The sequence below is a fragment of the Taudactylus pleione genome, unplaced genomic scaffold (genome assembly GCF_031769625.1).
Source record: "Taudactylus pleione unplaced genomic scaffold, aTauple2 ptg001186l, whole genome shotgun sequence".
Classification (NCBI taxonomy): Eukaryota; Metazoa; Chordata; class Amphibia; order Anura; family Myobatrachidae; genus Taudactylus; species Taudactylus pleione.
The window spans coordinates 176,137-189,847 of NW_028285587.1; the positions used below are offsets into that span (position 1 = coordinate 176,137).

The 13,711-nt window shown below is 41.2% G+C and overlaps 1 protein-coding gene across 1 annotated transcript in view; it reads left to right on the plus strand.

Annotated features, from left to right (window-relative positions):
- LOC148451061 (uncharacterized) overlaps positions 1-13,711 on the plus strand; it is a 220,026-nt gene that overhangs the window by 98,116 nt on the left and 108,199 nt on the right. Inside the window, exon 13 of the mRNA XM_088462311.1 lies at positions 2,721-3,362. Coding sequence (XP_088318437.1) covers positions 2,721-3,362 — 642 coding nt within the window. The remainder of the gene's footprint in view (positions 1-2,720; positions 3,363-13,711) is intronic.

Genomic DNA, 13,711 nt, shown 5'->3' on the forward strand with positions numbered 1-13,711 from the left:
GTCTCCTCCCTACACTCTCTGGTGTATCTCATACATCAGGAGCCATCAGCTTCTAATATACTCCTGCTCTCCCCCTCACATCATGTCACTGTGTGTTACCAGGCTAGAGATCTGTCCAGTCTCCTCCTCACACTCTCTGGTGTATCTCATACATCAGGAGCCATCAGCCCCTATTATACACCTGCTCTCCCCCTCACATCATGTCACTGTGTGTTACCAGCCCAGAGATCTGACCAGTCTCCTCCCTACACTCTCTGGTGTATCTCATACATCAGGAGCCATCAGCTTCTAATATACTCCTGCTCTCCCCCTCACATCATGTCACTGTGTGTTACCAGGCCAGAGATCTGACCAGTCTCCTCCCCACACTCTCTGGTGTATCTCATACATCAGGAGCCATCAGCCCCTATTATACTCCTGCTCCCCCCCTCACATCATGTCACTGTGTGTTACCAGCCCAGAGATCTGATCAGTCTCCTCCCCACACTCTCTGGTGTATCTCATACATCAGGAGCCATCAGCCCCTATTATACTCCTGCTCGCCTCCTCACATCATGTCACTGTGTGTTACCAGCCCAGAGATCTGACCAGTCTCCTCCCCACACTCTCTGGTGTATCTCATACATCAGGAGCCATCAGCCCCTATTATACACCTGCTCTCCCCCTCACATCATATCACTGTGTGTTACCAGCTCAGAGATCTGAGCAGTCTCCTTCCCACACTCTCTGGTGTATCTCATACATCAGGAGCCATCAGCCCCTATTATACTCCTGCTCTCCCCCTCACATCATGTCACTGTGTGTTACCAGCCCAGAGATCTGACCAGTCTCCTCCCCACACTCTCTGGTGTATCTCATACATCAGGAGCCAGCAGCCCCTATTATACTCCTGCTCTCCTCCTCACATCATGTCACTGTGTGTTACCAGCCCAGATCTCTGACCAGACTCCTCCTCACACTCTCTGGTGTATCTCATACATCAGGAGCCATCAGCCCCTATTATACTCCTGCTCTCCTCCTCACATCATGTCACTGTGTGTTACCAGGCCAGAGATCTGACCAGTCTCCTCCCTGCACTATAAAACCTTATACTTACACATCACAACAAACTCCATGTATACACACACAAAACTATAAGCACACACTTATTATTGCACATTGCTTCCACCAATGCTTGTCTACAATGAATGACTCAGCCTATAATAGTAGTGTGACTGTGACAGTGGGACTGTGGCACCTGCGTGTGACCAGAGGGACATATAGTGGCTGTTGCACTGTTTCCATTTGCTACCTTTGTGTCCACCTGGAGACCTGTGAGTCGTGTAACCGGTGGCCAGGACATGCTGCTAGTGTACAGAGCTACTGTGCTTCCACGTCTCCAGTGTGTGTGAGAGAAGTGACTGGATGCCCAGTGTCACTGGCTTATCTGGTTTCCTCTCCCATGATAGTAGCTGGGGAATGTTACTCACCACATGTCACCATGGCTGGGTCTATGCCATCTGCTTGGTAATCCTGTAGTGTTTTATTTTATCTGTGCAGCAGGAGCCATATCTGCTGTATGTACAGTTATTGTAATAAAGTAGCTGTAGAATTGTTTGCAAATTCAAATTATACATCATGGACTAATATTATTATTATTAATCATTATTTATATGGAGTCCGCTTTGCATTACGCTGTATATAAACAGAACACATTGTAAGCCTAACAAGGGAATAGTGCAGAAAACTTACAGTACAAAACATTGTAGCACATGGGACACCAGCTATAACAACACTGCAGCTTATACAGTCACAGTAGCCACAGAAGCAGCACGGGCTGAGCCCAATGGTTCTGTGCTGCTTTTAGTATTGGGGAGGAGGCGTTAGTATAGGTCAGGGACGAGGGCCCTGTTCATTAGAGCTTACAGTCTGTAGGTGGAGGGGCTGGCAGACAGGGGTGGCACTTAGAGGATACATAGTGAGGAAGGAGCATACAGAGGTGGGTGAAGATGAGAGCAGGAAAGCTTTAGTAAAGAAGTAGATCTACAGAGTTTGTGAAGCTTAGGAGAGTCAGTAGGTGAGAGTACCAGGGGTGGGGAGCAGCACAGGTAAAGTCCTGGAGGCAGGAGTGGGAGGATGTAATTAGTTGGGAGGAGAGGCACCAGTTCTTGGCAGAACAAAGTGGGCGGTGGTAGTCTGGAGGGAAATGGAGAAGTAGGGGGGAGATGATTGGTTGAGGGCATTTTAGGTGAGTTTGAATTGGGTTCTCACATGGGTAGGGAACAAGTGTTGGGCCTGTAGGGGAGACTGAAGCTGTTATTTTGGAGATGATGAGCCAGGACAGATTGGAGGGGAGAGAGGTGGGAGTTGGGGAGGCCACATAGGTGTAAGTTGCAGTAGAAGAGTCTAAAGATGTACAGTGAGTGGATGAGGGCCTTAGGTGCCTCTAGGGTGAGAGAGGGGCTGATCCTGGAGATATTTTAAAGATAGAACTGACAAGACTGTAAAAGGAACTTAATGCGGGCATTAAAGGATATCTCCAAGACTTCAGACTTGTGGGATAGAAGAGATGGAAAGGTTGTCGATGGATAGTAAAATTGAGGGAGGTGAGGGGACTCCACATGGTAGGAAGACGATCAGCTCATTCTAAGACATGTTAAGTATAAGAAAGCGCTGAAACATCCATGAACATTTGCTCCTCAATGTAAACATTTATGTCTATTCTCATTTGTTTCCTGTAGATGAACACACAAGCAGGAATATCTCAGAGGGAGATCTCATCGTGTCGCCAGATTTTAAAATAGAAGATGAGAACATCACACAAGATTTTCCAGGAGAAACTCCCATTACCCTAAATATACATCCAACACTTCACAGTACGGATATATCATCTGATCCCTCTAATCATGAAGAACATTCTCCTGATAATTCAGATCTTGTTATACACAGTACAGCTCATAAAGGTGATACGCTATTATCTTGTTCTGAATCTTGTAAAAGTTCTATACGTCACTCAGTTTTTGTTAGACATCAAAAAATTCACTCAGGTGAGAAACCATTTCCATGTCCTGAGTGTGGGAAATGTTTTGCACAGAAATCAGAACTTGTTAGACATCAGAGACATCACACAGGTGAGAAACCATTTCCATGTTCTGAGTGTGGTAAATGTTTTACACAAAAATCACATCTTGTTACACATCAGAGACGTCACACAGGTGAGAAACCATTTCCATGCTCTGAGTGTGGGAAATGTTTTACACTGAAATCAGATCTTGTTACGCATCAGAGACGTCACACAGGTGAGAAACCATTTCCATGTTCTGAGTGTGGGAAATGTTTTGCACAGAAATCAGATCTTGTTACGCATCAGAGACGTCACACAGGTTGCTAAAGACTGTGTTGAAACTAATTGTACCGACTATTCATATGGCTGCTTGAAATCTCAAAACCTTGGATATAGTGGAAGGAGTCCTAGGTCCTATACCATCTGCTCTATATACAGGATCAGAGATATATTTTAACACTGTGTTCATATCTTTCATTGGAATCCCGCATTGAGAGTGCTGATTGCTGTATTGGGCTGGTTGGATGTCTGGTGTGTCCGCTATCCCTCTACCTTTTCCTGTCAGTCCTCTTTGTCACGTATTGAAATGGTTTTTATTTCACCTATTTTGGTTCCCAGAGTTTCTGTAGTTGATTATTTGTCGAGGGTGTCTCCGACCACTCTCCTCTGTGCATTAGTATTGGTTCCTCCCTTTCGGACGGTGCCCGCTTTTGGAAACTTAACCCATTCTGGCTAGACCTAGTGGGTGCCGGCCCTGAATGTGAAGCTGCTTGGGTTTTCTATCGTGTGGATAATGCCTCATGTACTGATGTTTCTCTCCTTTGGGATTCCTTTAAGGTAGTTCTAAGGGGCACCTTTATTAAGCGTATTGATAACATTAAATTATTTCATGGGGAGACTTCCGGTGGGCGGGGCATCAAGTATGGCCGCGTTTTAACTTGGCTCCCTGTGAAGGACAGTGAATCCTGAAACATCAGGGCACGAAACACAGAATTGAGCCTAGCTGTGTTCACTATGATATCCCTCTTCACCTGAGGAATCCAGGGATACCTATATTGTCAGGGAGCCTAAAGTATTTTCCCCGGAATCCAGCCATTAATTCAATGGCCTACATGAACGCCGGGAGCCTGCTTGGCGCGAACACACCCTGACAACCAGAAGGGTTTCCCTTGTGGGACTTCAACGCTTGGGAAGTCTCTTACCTGCTGTCCGCTAATTTGCTGCAGACTCGGCATTGCTGGAACTAAACAGGGCTAACGGGGTCCTCTTGGAGCCGACAGGACCTTCAGCGCGGACGAGCGCTGCCTGCTCCCGGTGGGCATTCTGTGACATACCGCCCCTGGCCTGCGGGAGAGACACCACCTATTGCTGATTCGGCGGCTGCCTACTGCTGTGTACGCCCGCTGTGGACCTGCTGACTCCAGGTGGGGGTGGTGCTGCCATCCACTGACTGAGGCTGCGGACGCTGGAGACGTCTTCTCCCGGTTGCCCTTACCTGATGTGCCAGCCGTAGATGTGGAGGAGCGGCTCCTTATCTGCAAATTGACCAATCTTCTGTGCCAACTGCCTTGTTCAGGGAGCTGTGGAGAGCTGTGGAGCCGCTGCGCCTCTGCCATCCTGCAGAGCTGCTGGGGATCGTCCCGGAGATTGCAGCTGAAGTCGGGGGTCAGGTACCGCATGCGCTGCCTAGCGCTCTGACTTACCTGCCTAGGTGACTCTAGTGACCAATGCCTGTGATATAGGTCACTGAATATTCTGGCCTGGCTTGTCAGAGATGACCAGTCCTGTCACCTGTTTGTGACCCTTGGCATTGTCTTCCTTGCGTTCCCCCCCCCCCTCTGGTGCTAGCACTTTACTCAAAGAGTTTTGTTGAAAGCATTCAACGCTCCGAATATTTTGTGTGGAGAAACTTTACAAATGCGATGTGTTTTCCTGATGCTATAATACATTGTACTGTTTTTTTTTTCTCTGTGATATTTGCATAATTACATATAGGTTGTACTGGGCTAATGCAGAATTGTTGGCTGCTGATATATGGTAGTTTTATTTGAGACGCACTACACTGTGCCCATTTTTACAATTTTTGTGTTCATTCTAAGAAGTGACCATACAACTGCTGCTGTCAACAATGTATATGATACAATCTAAACTAACAACCACAATGTGATTACTATGGTTATAGCTTTATTGTACAAATCCGAGTAGCTTCAACCCCCTAATTCTTGCATTGTAAGTCTATGAATCCTTTAAACTAACTATTGCCAAATACTGTATTGGCTGCGTAGGACAACTATAAATGTTACTGTCTTGTTTCTGTGTGCTTGGATATGGACAAATACGTCCATAAAAATACTTCAAATAAAACTCCCCAATCTAATACAAATACTAGAATGAATAGATCTGGCAAATCCACTGGGAAATCCCAGCCTCCACCTACCCCTACTGGGGAGGAAACATCGGCTATTCATCAATTACGGAAATGGTTCAGGAGATTTCCAAACTGATAATGCCCCAAATAGAAAAAATTGAAAAAAAACTTGAAAACATTATTTGATACGGCTCTTACTAAAATAGAGGCAAACACAACTAGAATTAACACACTGGAGCAAAGAGTGAGTGATACAGAGGACCAGACTCATACGCTCCAAAATTCTTCAGACACATTAACAAATTCTGTTCAAGCCATGCAGGCCAAAATAGATGATCTGGAGAATAGACACAGGAGAAATAATCTCCGGTTTATCGGAATTCCACCAAAAATACGGGATTCGCAGCTATCGGAATACATTATTACCTCAGTGATAGGAACACTTGACATCCCAGATGCCACGTTGCTTTCTCATATTGACAGGGCTCATCGAATTGGCCCAGAAAGACAGGATGTAGCAGGCAGACCCAGACCAGTTATTGCGAGATTCCTGGACTATAGGATGAAGGAACACATTTTGCGTGCTTATCGCAAAGTTTCTCAGTTACTGGTTAACGGGGATCGTATCTTGATATTTCAAGATTTTTCGGCATCCGTTTCTCAGAAACGTAGAGAGTTTTCGGAGGTCTGTAAGATATTACATGTTCATAACACACGTTTTGCTTTAATGTATCCAGCGAAACTCAAGATTCCAGAATAACGGCCGTACGTTGTTCTTTACTGATTCGAATCAAGTTAAAGAACATGTCTCACGTATGTTCAGACGACAAGACAATCCTCCACACGATTGATTGAATTTATCTAATTTACCTGGTGTAGTTCATAGATTTAATGTATCTGTACTATAATAAGATACTTGGGATTTGTTACTTTTACAAATCTGGAATATGATAGAGAACAAATATAAACAATTTATTTCAAGTTATGTTCTGCGACCGCCAATGTGTTTATTGGTGCTCGCTTGGTTTTGGATAATAATGGAAAATTTGAGAAAAAGATGGATAAAGCAATGTATGTTTTCTAAGTTAATCTATAAAGGTGTCTGGCTGGCCTTCCCCCCCCTTATGATGAGATTATCTTGTTTAAACTGCAGAATATACACACACCTCAACCTCCCTGCTTGCTGGGACTGGGAGGAGGTGGTTCTTATGATATCTCTGATTCAACACACCCACCCACGTCAGGGAATTGGCTAGTGCAGCTATAACAAATCCTGGAGTTCTGTCCTCCTGCTCTGACAAATATTTTGGGATAGTTTCTTGGAACGTGGGGGGTCTTAACTCTCCAATCAAACGTAAAAAAGTGGTCTCTCATCTTAAAAAACTTCGCCCACAAGTAATGTTTCTTCAGGAAACACACTGGCTGGCAGGAAGTGCATCGTCCCTAAAGGCTCCTTGGCTGGATCAATGTATTTCAGCGGACTACCAACGGAAAGCTAGGGGAGTGGCGATTCTATTCCATAGAGATCTCCAATTCACCATTTTAAATACTGTATCAGATCCTAATGGTAGATATCTTCTACTAGATGTAGAAATCTGGGGTTTCAAATATACTTTAATTAATATATACGCTCCTAATGTTGCAACCTCCGAATTCCTCCAAGATTTTACCCATTTCCTGGTTCAAAGGAACAATTATCCTATCATTATGGGTGGTGACTTTAATTTTGTAGATAACCCCTTTATAGATAAACAACCTGTTCCACGTAATCCAAACTCCCCAGTTTGGAAACAGATTCAGCTTCTCCGCTCAGCCCTCCAGCTCACTGATATTTGGCGCCTTCTCAATCCAACTGATAAATCCTTTACGTTTTACTCAGGGGTTCATAAGTCCTGGTCTAGGATAGATCTCATCTTAATATCTGATTCCTTAGTTACACGGGTGGGAGAAACGGACCTTTTGAATATTGTTGTTTCAGACCATGCTCCTATATCAGTGACCATGGAAAGAGCACGGCAGGCGGGAGGGCAGAGAGGATGTCACTTTCCCAGTTATCTGTATCAATCAGCTGATTTCAAACAATTTCTGACTGATAAATGGATGTTGTTTGTAGATGACACCATAGAACACTGGGATACTCCCACTTTATTCTGGGGCACATCAAAAACCGTCTTGAGAGGCCACATTATAGACTATGTATCCCGATTAAAAAAAAAGTCAAATGCTGACTACCTCGCACTACATAACTCATTGAATTTGGCCTTACAAAATCATATGGCTAACCCATGTGACGAGACGTTAGTTAGGTACACCGAAGCCCAACAGCTATTAAATGATTTTTTATTGTCACAAGCCCTACGGAATTTAGTTTTCTCTAAATTTAAATATTATAAATGGGGCAATAAGACTGGTCGCCTCTTAGCAACAATGTCCAAAAGTAAGACATATAAACGATATATAACGGCGATACGTCACCCCCAAACTAATCAAATATTGACTGATTCCAAGAACATTCTGGAACAATTTGAAAGTTATTTTAGTACCTTATATTCAACTCTTCCGTTTGATGCAGACCATCATAGCCGAATAATGCAAGACGCACATTTACCTAGCATATCCGTAGAGCAGTCTGAATCGCTCAGTTTGCCAGTTACGCTTTTAGAAGTTAGTTCGGCTATTTCTCAGCTACATCTCCATAAGTCCCCAGGCCCGGATGGGCTGTCAAATGAGTTTTACAAGATACTCCAACCACACATAACCCCTACTTTAGAAGAGCTATTCAATAATATCCTGCAGAGCCATACACCCTTTCCCTATTTTAACTCTGCTTATACTATATTGATCCCCAAGCCCAATCGAAACCCCCAGGAAATAGATACATACAGACCAATAACGCTGCTTAATTCGGATATAAAAATATTTGCAAAACTTATGGCAGACAGATTACAAAACATACTCCCCCAAATACTAACGGTACATCAACTAGGATTTGTGCGAAACACGCACTCTGTTAAAGGCATACGCTCAGCCATAGCGGCAACAATTGCCTCTTCACAGTCACATGCTTCTAAAAATATACTACTGAGTTTAGACACATCAAAAGCTTTTGACACAGTTCTTTGGCCACATCTATATTCGGTGCTTAGAGCTAGAAACCTTCCCTCTTTGTTTATTGACCTAATTCATTACCTATATGCCTCGCCAACTAACATCCTACAAATCAACGGCCACAACAGTGCGCCAATTACTATGTTTCGAGGAACTCGTCAGGGTTGTCCCCTGTCTCCAATTCTATTTAATCTGGTGATAGATCCCTTGTTACGTCTTTTGCATAATGACTTGGACTTCCACGGGATTAAGATAGGAAATAAAGAAATTAAACTCACTGCCTTTGCAGATGATATTCTGCTTTATATATCAAACCCAGCAGTCACTACCTAAAATATTTCATATTTTAAAGCAATTTGGAGACTGCTCGGGATTCCAAGTTAATTGGTCAAAGTCGGTAGCACTTCGACTGGGTTCCGGAAACTTTCTGGTAAATGGTTTGGGGGAGGCTGAACTAAAATGGAGATCGGACTTTATAACCTATTTAGGTATTGTTATACCACGGAGGCCAAGTCTTCTGTATGAACTAAACTACACATCTGCTATCCGAGGGGTGTCTGGTGAGCTGGAGGGCTGGAAGGCATTGCCACTATCCTATATAGGCAGGGCATATTTAATCAAGATGGTGTCATTCCCTAGATTGTTATATTTGATCCAAGTTTTACCTTTAATGTTGACACTCAAAGACACCCAACAACTTAATTTCTTATTTCGGAAATTCATATGGAGGGGTAAGCGTCCCCGTATTGGGCTTATAAAGTTGCAACAAACTGTAACTAATGGGGGAATTAATTTTCCAGATGTCCAGTTGTATTGCCAGGCGGCTCATCTTAGATATCTCAAAGATTGGCTACATTGTCATGATAACTATGCAGTTACCTCTCTGGAAAGAGAATTTCTTCAGGGGGGCGATCTAATATCTTTCTTGCATTTATATGATCAAGAAATTTTACCCCAATATCGAGATAACCCTTTACTATGGTCTGTCAGAAAATTATGGTGCATCACACGCCACAAATATAATTTAAACGCTCATAACACATTATTTCTCCCATTGATATCAAATCCTGATTTTCAGGAAGGGCAAGCTGGATACCCTTTTACTATCTGGAGAGTAGGCGGAGTGACCAGTATAGGATGCATGGTAAATATGGAGGCCCACCGACCCCTCACGTTCCAAGAGATGTCTGAAAAATATCCAGTGACAACTGGATACCCTGTAGCATTTTTACTGGCACAGCACTATGTCAGTCTGGTACTAAGACGTTTTTCTTCTGCTGACTGGGATAGTTTACTGGATGTGATGCTGAGGCAACGATCTCAGAATAAAGGGGCAATTTCTTCAGCTTATAATTGGCTTCGAAGCTCGTTAGATCACACCAAATCTCAGAGAGGTATTGTGGTTTGGACCTCCCAGGTTCCGAGTCTGCGGGTGGATGAATTGCTAGACGCACATTACAAAGCCTGTAGATCATTCCCTTCCGTTATGTATACGGAAATGTTCCTTAACATATTACACAGAACGTATCTTTCCCCACATAGGAGATTTTTGATTGGTTTATCTGATTCGCATCATTGTTTTAAATGTGGAAATCCCCGGGCAGACCTAAAACACTGCCTTTGGGATTGCCCTATAATACGTAAATTTTGGATTGATGTTCATTCATATTCAGTAACACATTTAATCAATTATTTACCTCTCAGTCCAGAGTGGGCACTGTTTGGGATTATTTCCAGTGATTTGCGTATAACAAGAGGAAGCCGTAAACTATTGTTGGCAGTGAGTACCGCGGCAAGGAAATCCATCCTGCAGAGCTGAATTAAACCGGAGCCACCTCCTATGAGTCTTTTCAAAGCTAAACTGTTCTATCTCTTTAGAATGGAGTGGGTAGGAGCTACTTTGGAAAAGGAGACACAGGTTTAACGTTTCTTCGCAGTTTGGGAGAGTTACATTGTAAGCCTTTCTACAGCTGTTAAGACACAGATATGTAACTCATTTTCAAATACTACTTGGTTCATGCATCGTATGGTGGATAACGATCCTCCAATAGTTTTGTAAATATGGATTATAGATATTAATTTACAGACAAAATTTCAAGGGTATTGCTCGAGGAGGAAAAGTGGGGGTGGAGATAGGCGAACTAACAAAGACATCTTTTGTTATATTTCTTTCTTGAAATGTATTTTTTTTTATTCTTTTTTGTACTGTCTGTGAAACTTGAATGTTTCCCTTTTTATGAAGGTACAATGTCAGAAACAGTGTTTGTTATACAATATTTGACTTATCTAGTGTATTTCTGATAAGACACAATTTGTACTAACATTTATCATTATTTTTCTTGACTATTTTGTGTACTGTTTGATAATATGCATTGCTTTAATAAATAAAGTGTTTAAAAAAAAAAAAATCTGACAGTTTATTGTACGGTGTCTACACAGCCAAAGTCTCAACCTGATTCTGTTGTACTGTTGACAAGCGGAATGGCGAGCACCTATGTGGACATTGTCTATGTGTGTGTGTATATATACACACACGCACAATGCCCACATAGGTGCTCTGCACTCCACTGGTCAATAGTATAACATGCCCAGGCATGTACTTTGTGTTTTGTGTGTGTGCATATATATATATATATATATAAATATATATATATATATAAATATAATATATATAATAATTTACACACACGCACACAAATGCCCACATAGGTACCCTGCATTCCACTGGTCAATAGTATAACATGGCCAGGTATGTACATTGTGTTTGTGTGTGTGTGTGTATGTATGTGTGTATATATGTATATATACATATATATAAAATGTACATACCTGGCCATGTTCTGCTATTGACCAGTGGAATGCAGGGTGCCTATGTGGGCATTGTGTGTGTGTGTGTGTGTATGCGTATATATGTGTGTGTGTGTGTGTGTATACGTATATATGTGTGTGTGTGTGTGTATGCGTATATATATGTGTGTGTGTATATATTTAACCTCTCATCACACGAGCTCACTTAATAAAGGCCTCTTTCGCCCTGACTGCAGTCTAATAACTTCCAATTGTTTATTGACCTAAATAAATTTATTAGAAAGCTCACAATAAAGAGACACTTTACAAAAAAAGAGACATTAGTAGAGATTAATACGTACACCCTTTCTAAGTCTGGCCTTAAGTTGCCCTCAAAATATTATCCTTTAGAATCAAGAAGTAGTCAAATTGAAATGTTCTACCAATCAGTGAAAAAATATTTATGTGAGGTAGACGATTACCCTTCATGGCGCAAAAACTCAAAATAATTTGACTACTTGTGAGAAAAATGCTCTAAAGTAATGAGGGGTTAATACTGAAACAGGCAGATAAAGGCGGAGGCCTGGTGATAATGAATAGAGAGGATTATGAGATTCAGGGCCATAGATTGTTAGATGACGTCTCCTCATATATTAAACTTGATGGGGATCCTACATCTAATTTTGTGGAAGAACTAAGAGTGATTCTAGTGGATGCACTAAGACAAGAGCTCATAAATAAAGATGAATTTCAATACCTGGTAAAAAATAACCCAGCGATACCCATATTCTATTTTCTCCCTAAAATCATAAACGTTTAATAAATCCCCCAGGGAGACCTATAGTGGCGGGCATTGACTCTCTTACGGCACGTATCTCAGAATACATTGAGATTTTTTTGAGTAAATATGTTTATAGGTTAAAGTCTTACACCAAAGATACCATGACCATATTACTATTGGAAAATTTTGCCTGGGAGGATGATTATCACTGGGTAACCATTGATGTCCAATCATTATATACAATGATTGACCATATGAGAGGTATTGAATCATGCAAAGAGTTTCTTGTGAATTGTAACTAAGTGAATATCATAAAGATTTTATTTGTACTCTCATAGATTTTATATTGAAACATAATTATTTTAAATTTTTTAACTATTTTTATTTACAAGTCTGTGGAACTGCGATGGGGACTATATTTGCACCCAGCTTTGCCAACTTACATATGGGCAGCTGGGAAAATGTTTTTATATATGGTACTACCACTTTTAGAGATAATATTGTTTTATATCAACAATACATCGATTACATTTTAATTGTATGAAAAGGTACTAGATTGAAATTTGAAGAGTTTATGGAATTTATTAAGGGCAATAACTATAATTTATCTTTCACATACAAGTTTGATGATCACCAAATTGAATATCTGGACATGATATTGATGAATACTGAGACTGGAGTCCACACGAAAAGTTTTGTAAAGTCAGTAGATACCAACTCTTATGTGCACTTTGATAGTGGCCATGCTTTAAAATGGAAAACCAACATACCATTCTCACAATTTTGCAGAGTGAAGCAAAATTGTAGCATATAGGATAAATGTGAGGAACAACTTGAGGAATACTCAAGTAGATTTAGGGAAAGGGGCTACCCTAAGGACCTCCTTAGGGAATCCATTACCAGAACTAGAAATACCAACAGGTCAGAACTCTTAAGATATAAAGAGAAGTGTGATAAAGACAAAGAAGTCCTATTCATCACCCCATTTAATAGAGATGAAAAAAACATATGCAATATTCTAATGAAACACTGGGGTATTTTAAAAATTGATGGGGTTCTAAATACCATCCTACCAGACAAACCCAAAGTGGTTTTCAAAAAGGCTAAAACTTAAAAAGCATACTTGCACCTAGCCAATTAAAAATGAAGACTCCCAAAAATATGAGTATATGGGAGAACCAATGAAAAGGCTTTTTTAAGTGTGGTCATTGAAATATCTGTAGATTTGTGCACCCCATTACCAAGTCTTTTATGAATTTTAATGATTCTAAAAGCTTTTTGATTAAGGAATACATGAATTGTATAACCACATGGGTGATATATGTTTTAGAATATCCCTGTAAGCTAAAATATGTTGGTAAAACAAAAAGACCCTTTAAAATGAGAATACAAGAGCATGTGCGTAGTATTAAAAACAAATTGGATAACCATAGTGTTCCCAGACATTTTAAATTAGTCCATAACTGATATAGATGGTTTGAAATTTAAAGCTATAGAGCATGTGGAAATGGGTGAGAGAGGAGGCGATATAGATAATTATCGAAAAGAGAGATGTTCTGGATATATACATTGAACACTCTAGCTCCCAATGGACTAAATGATAACTATGAAATTGCTCCTTTTT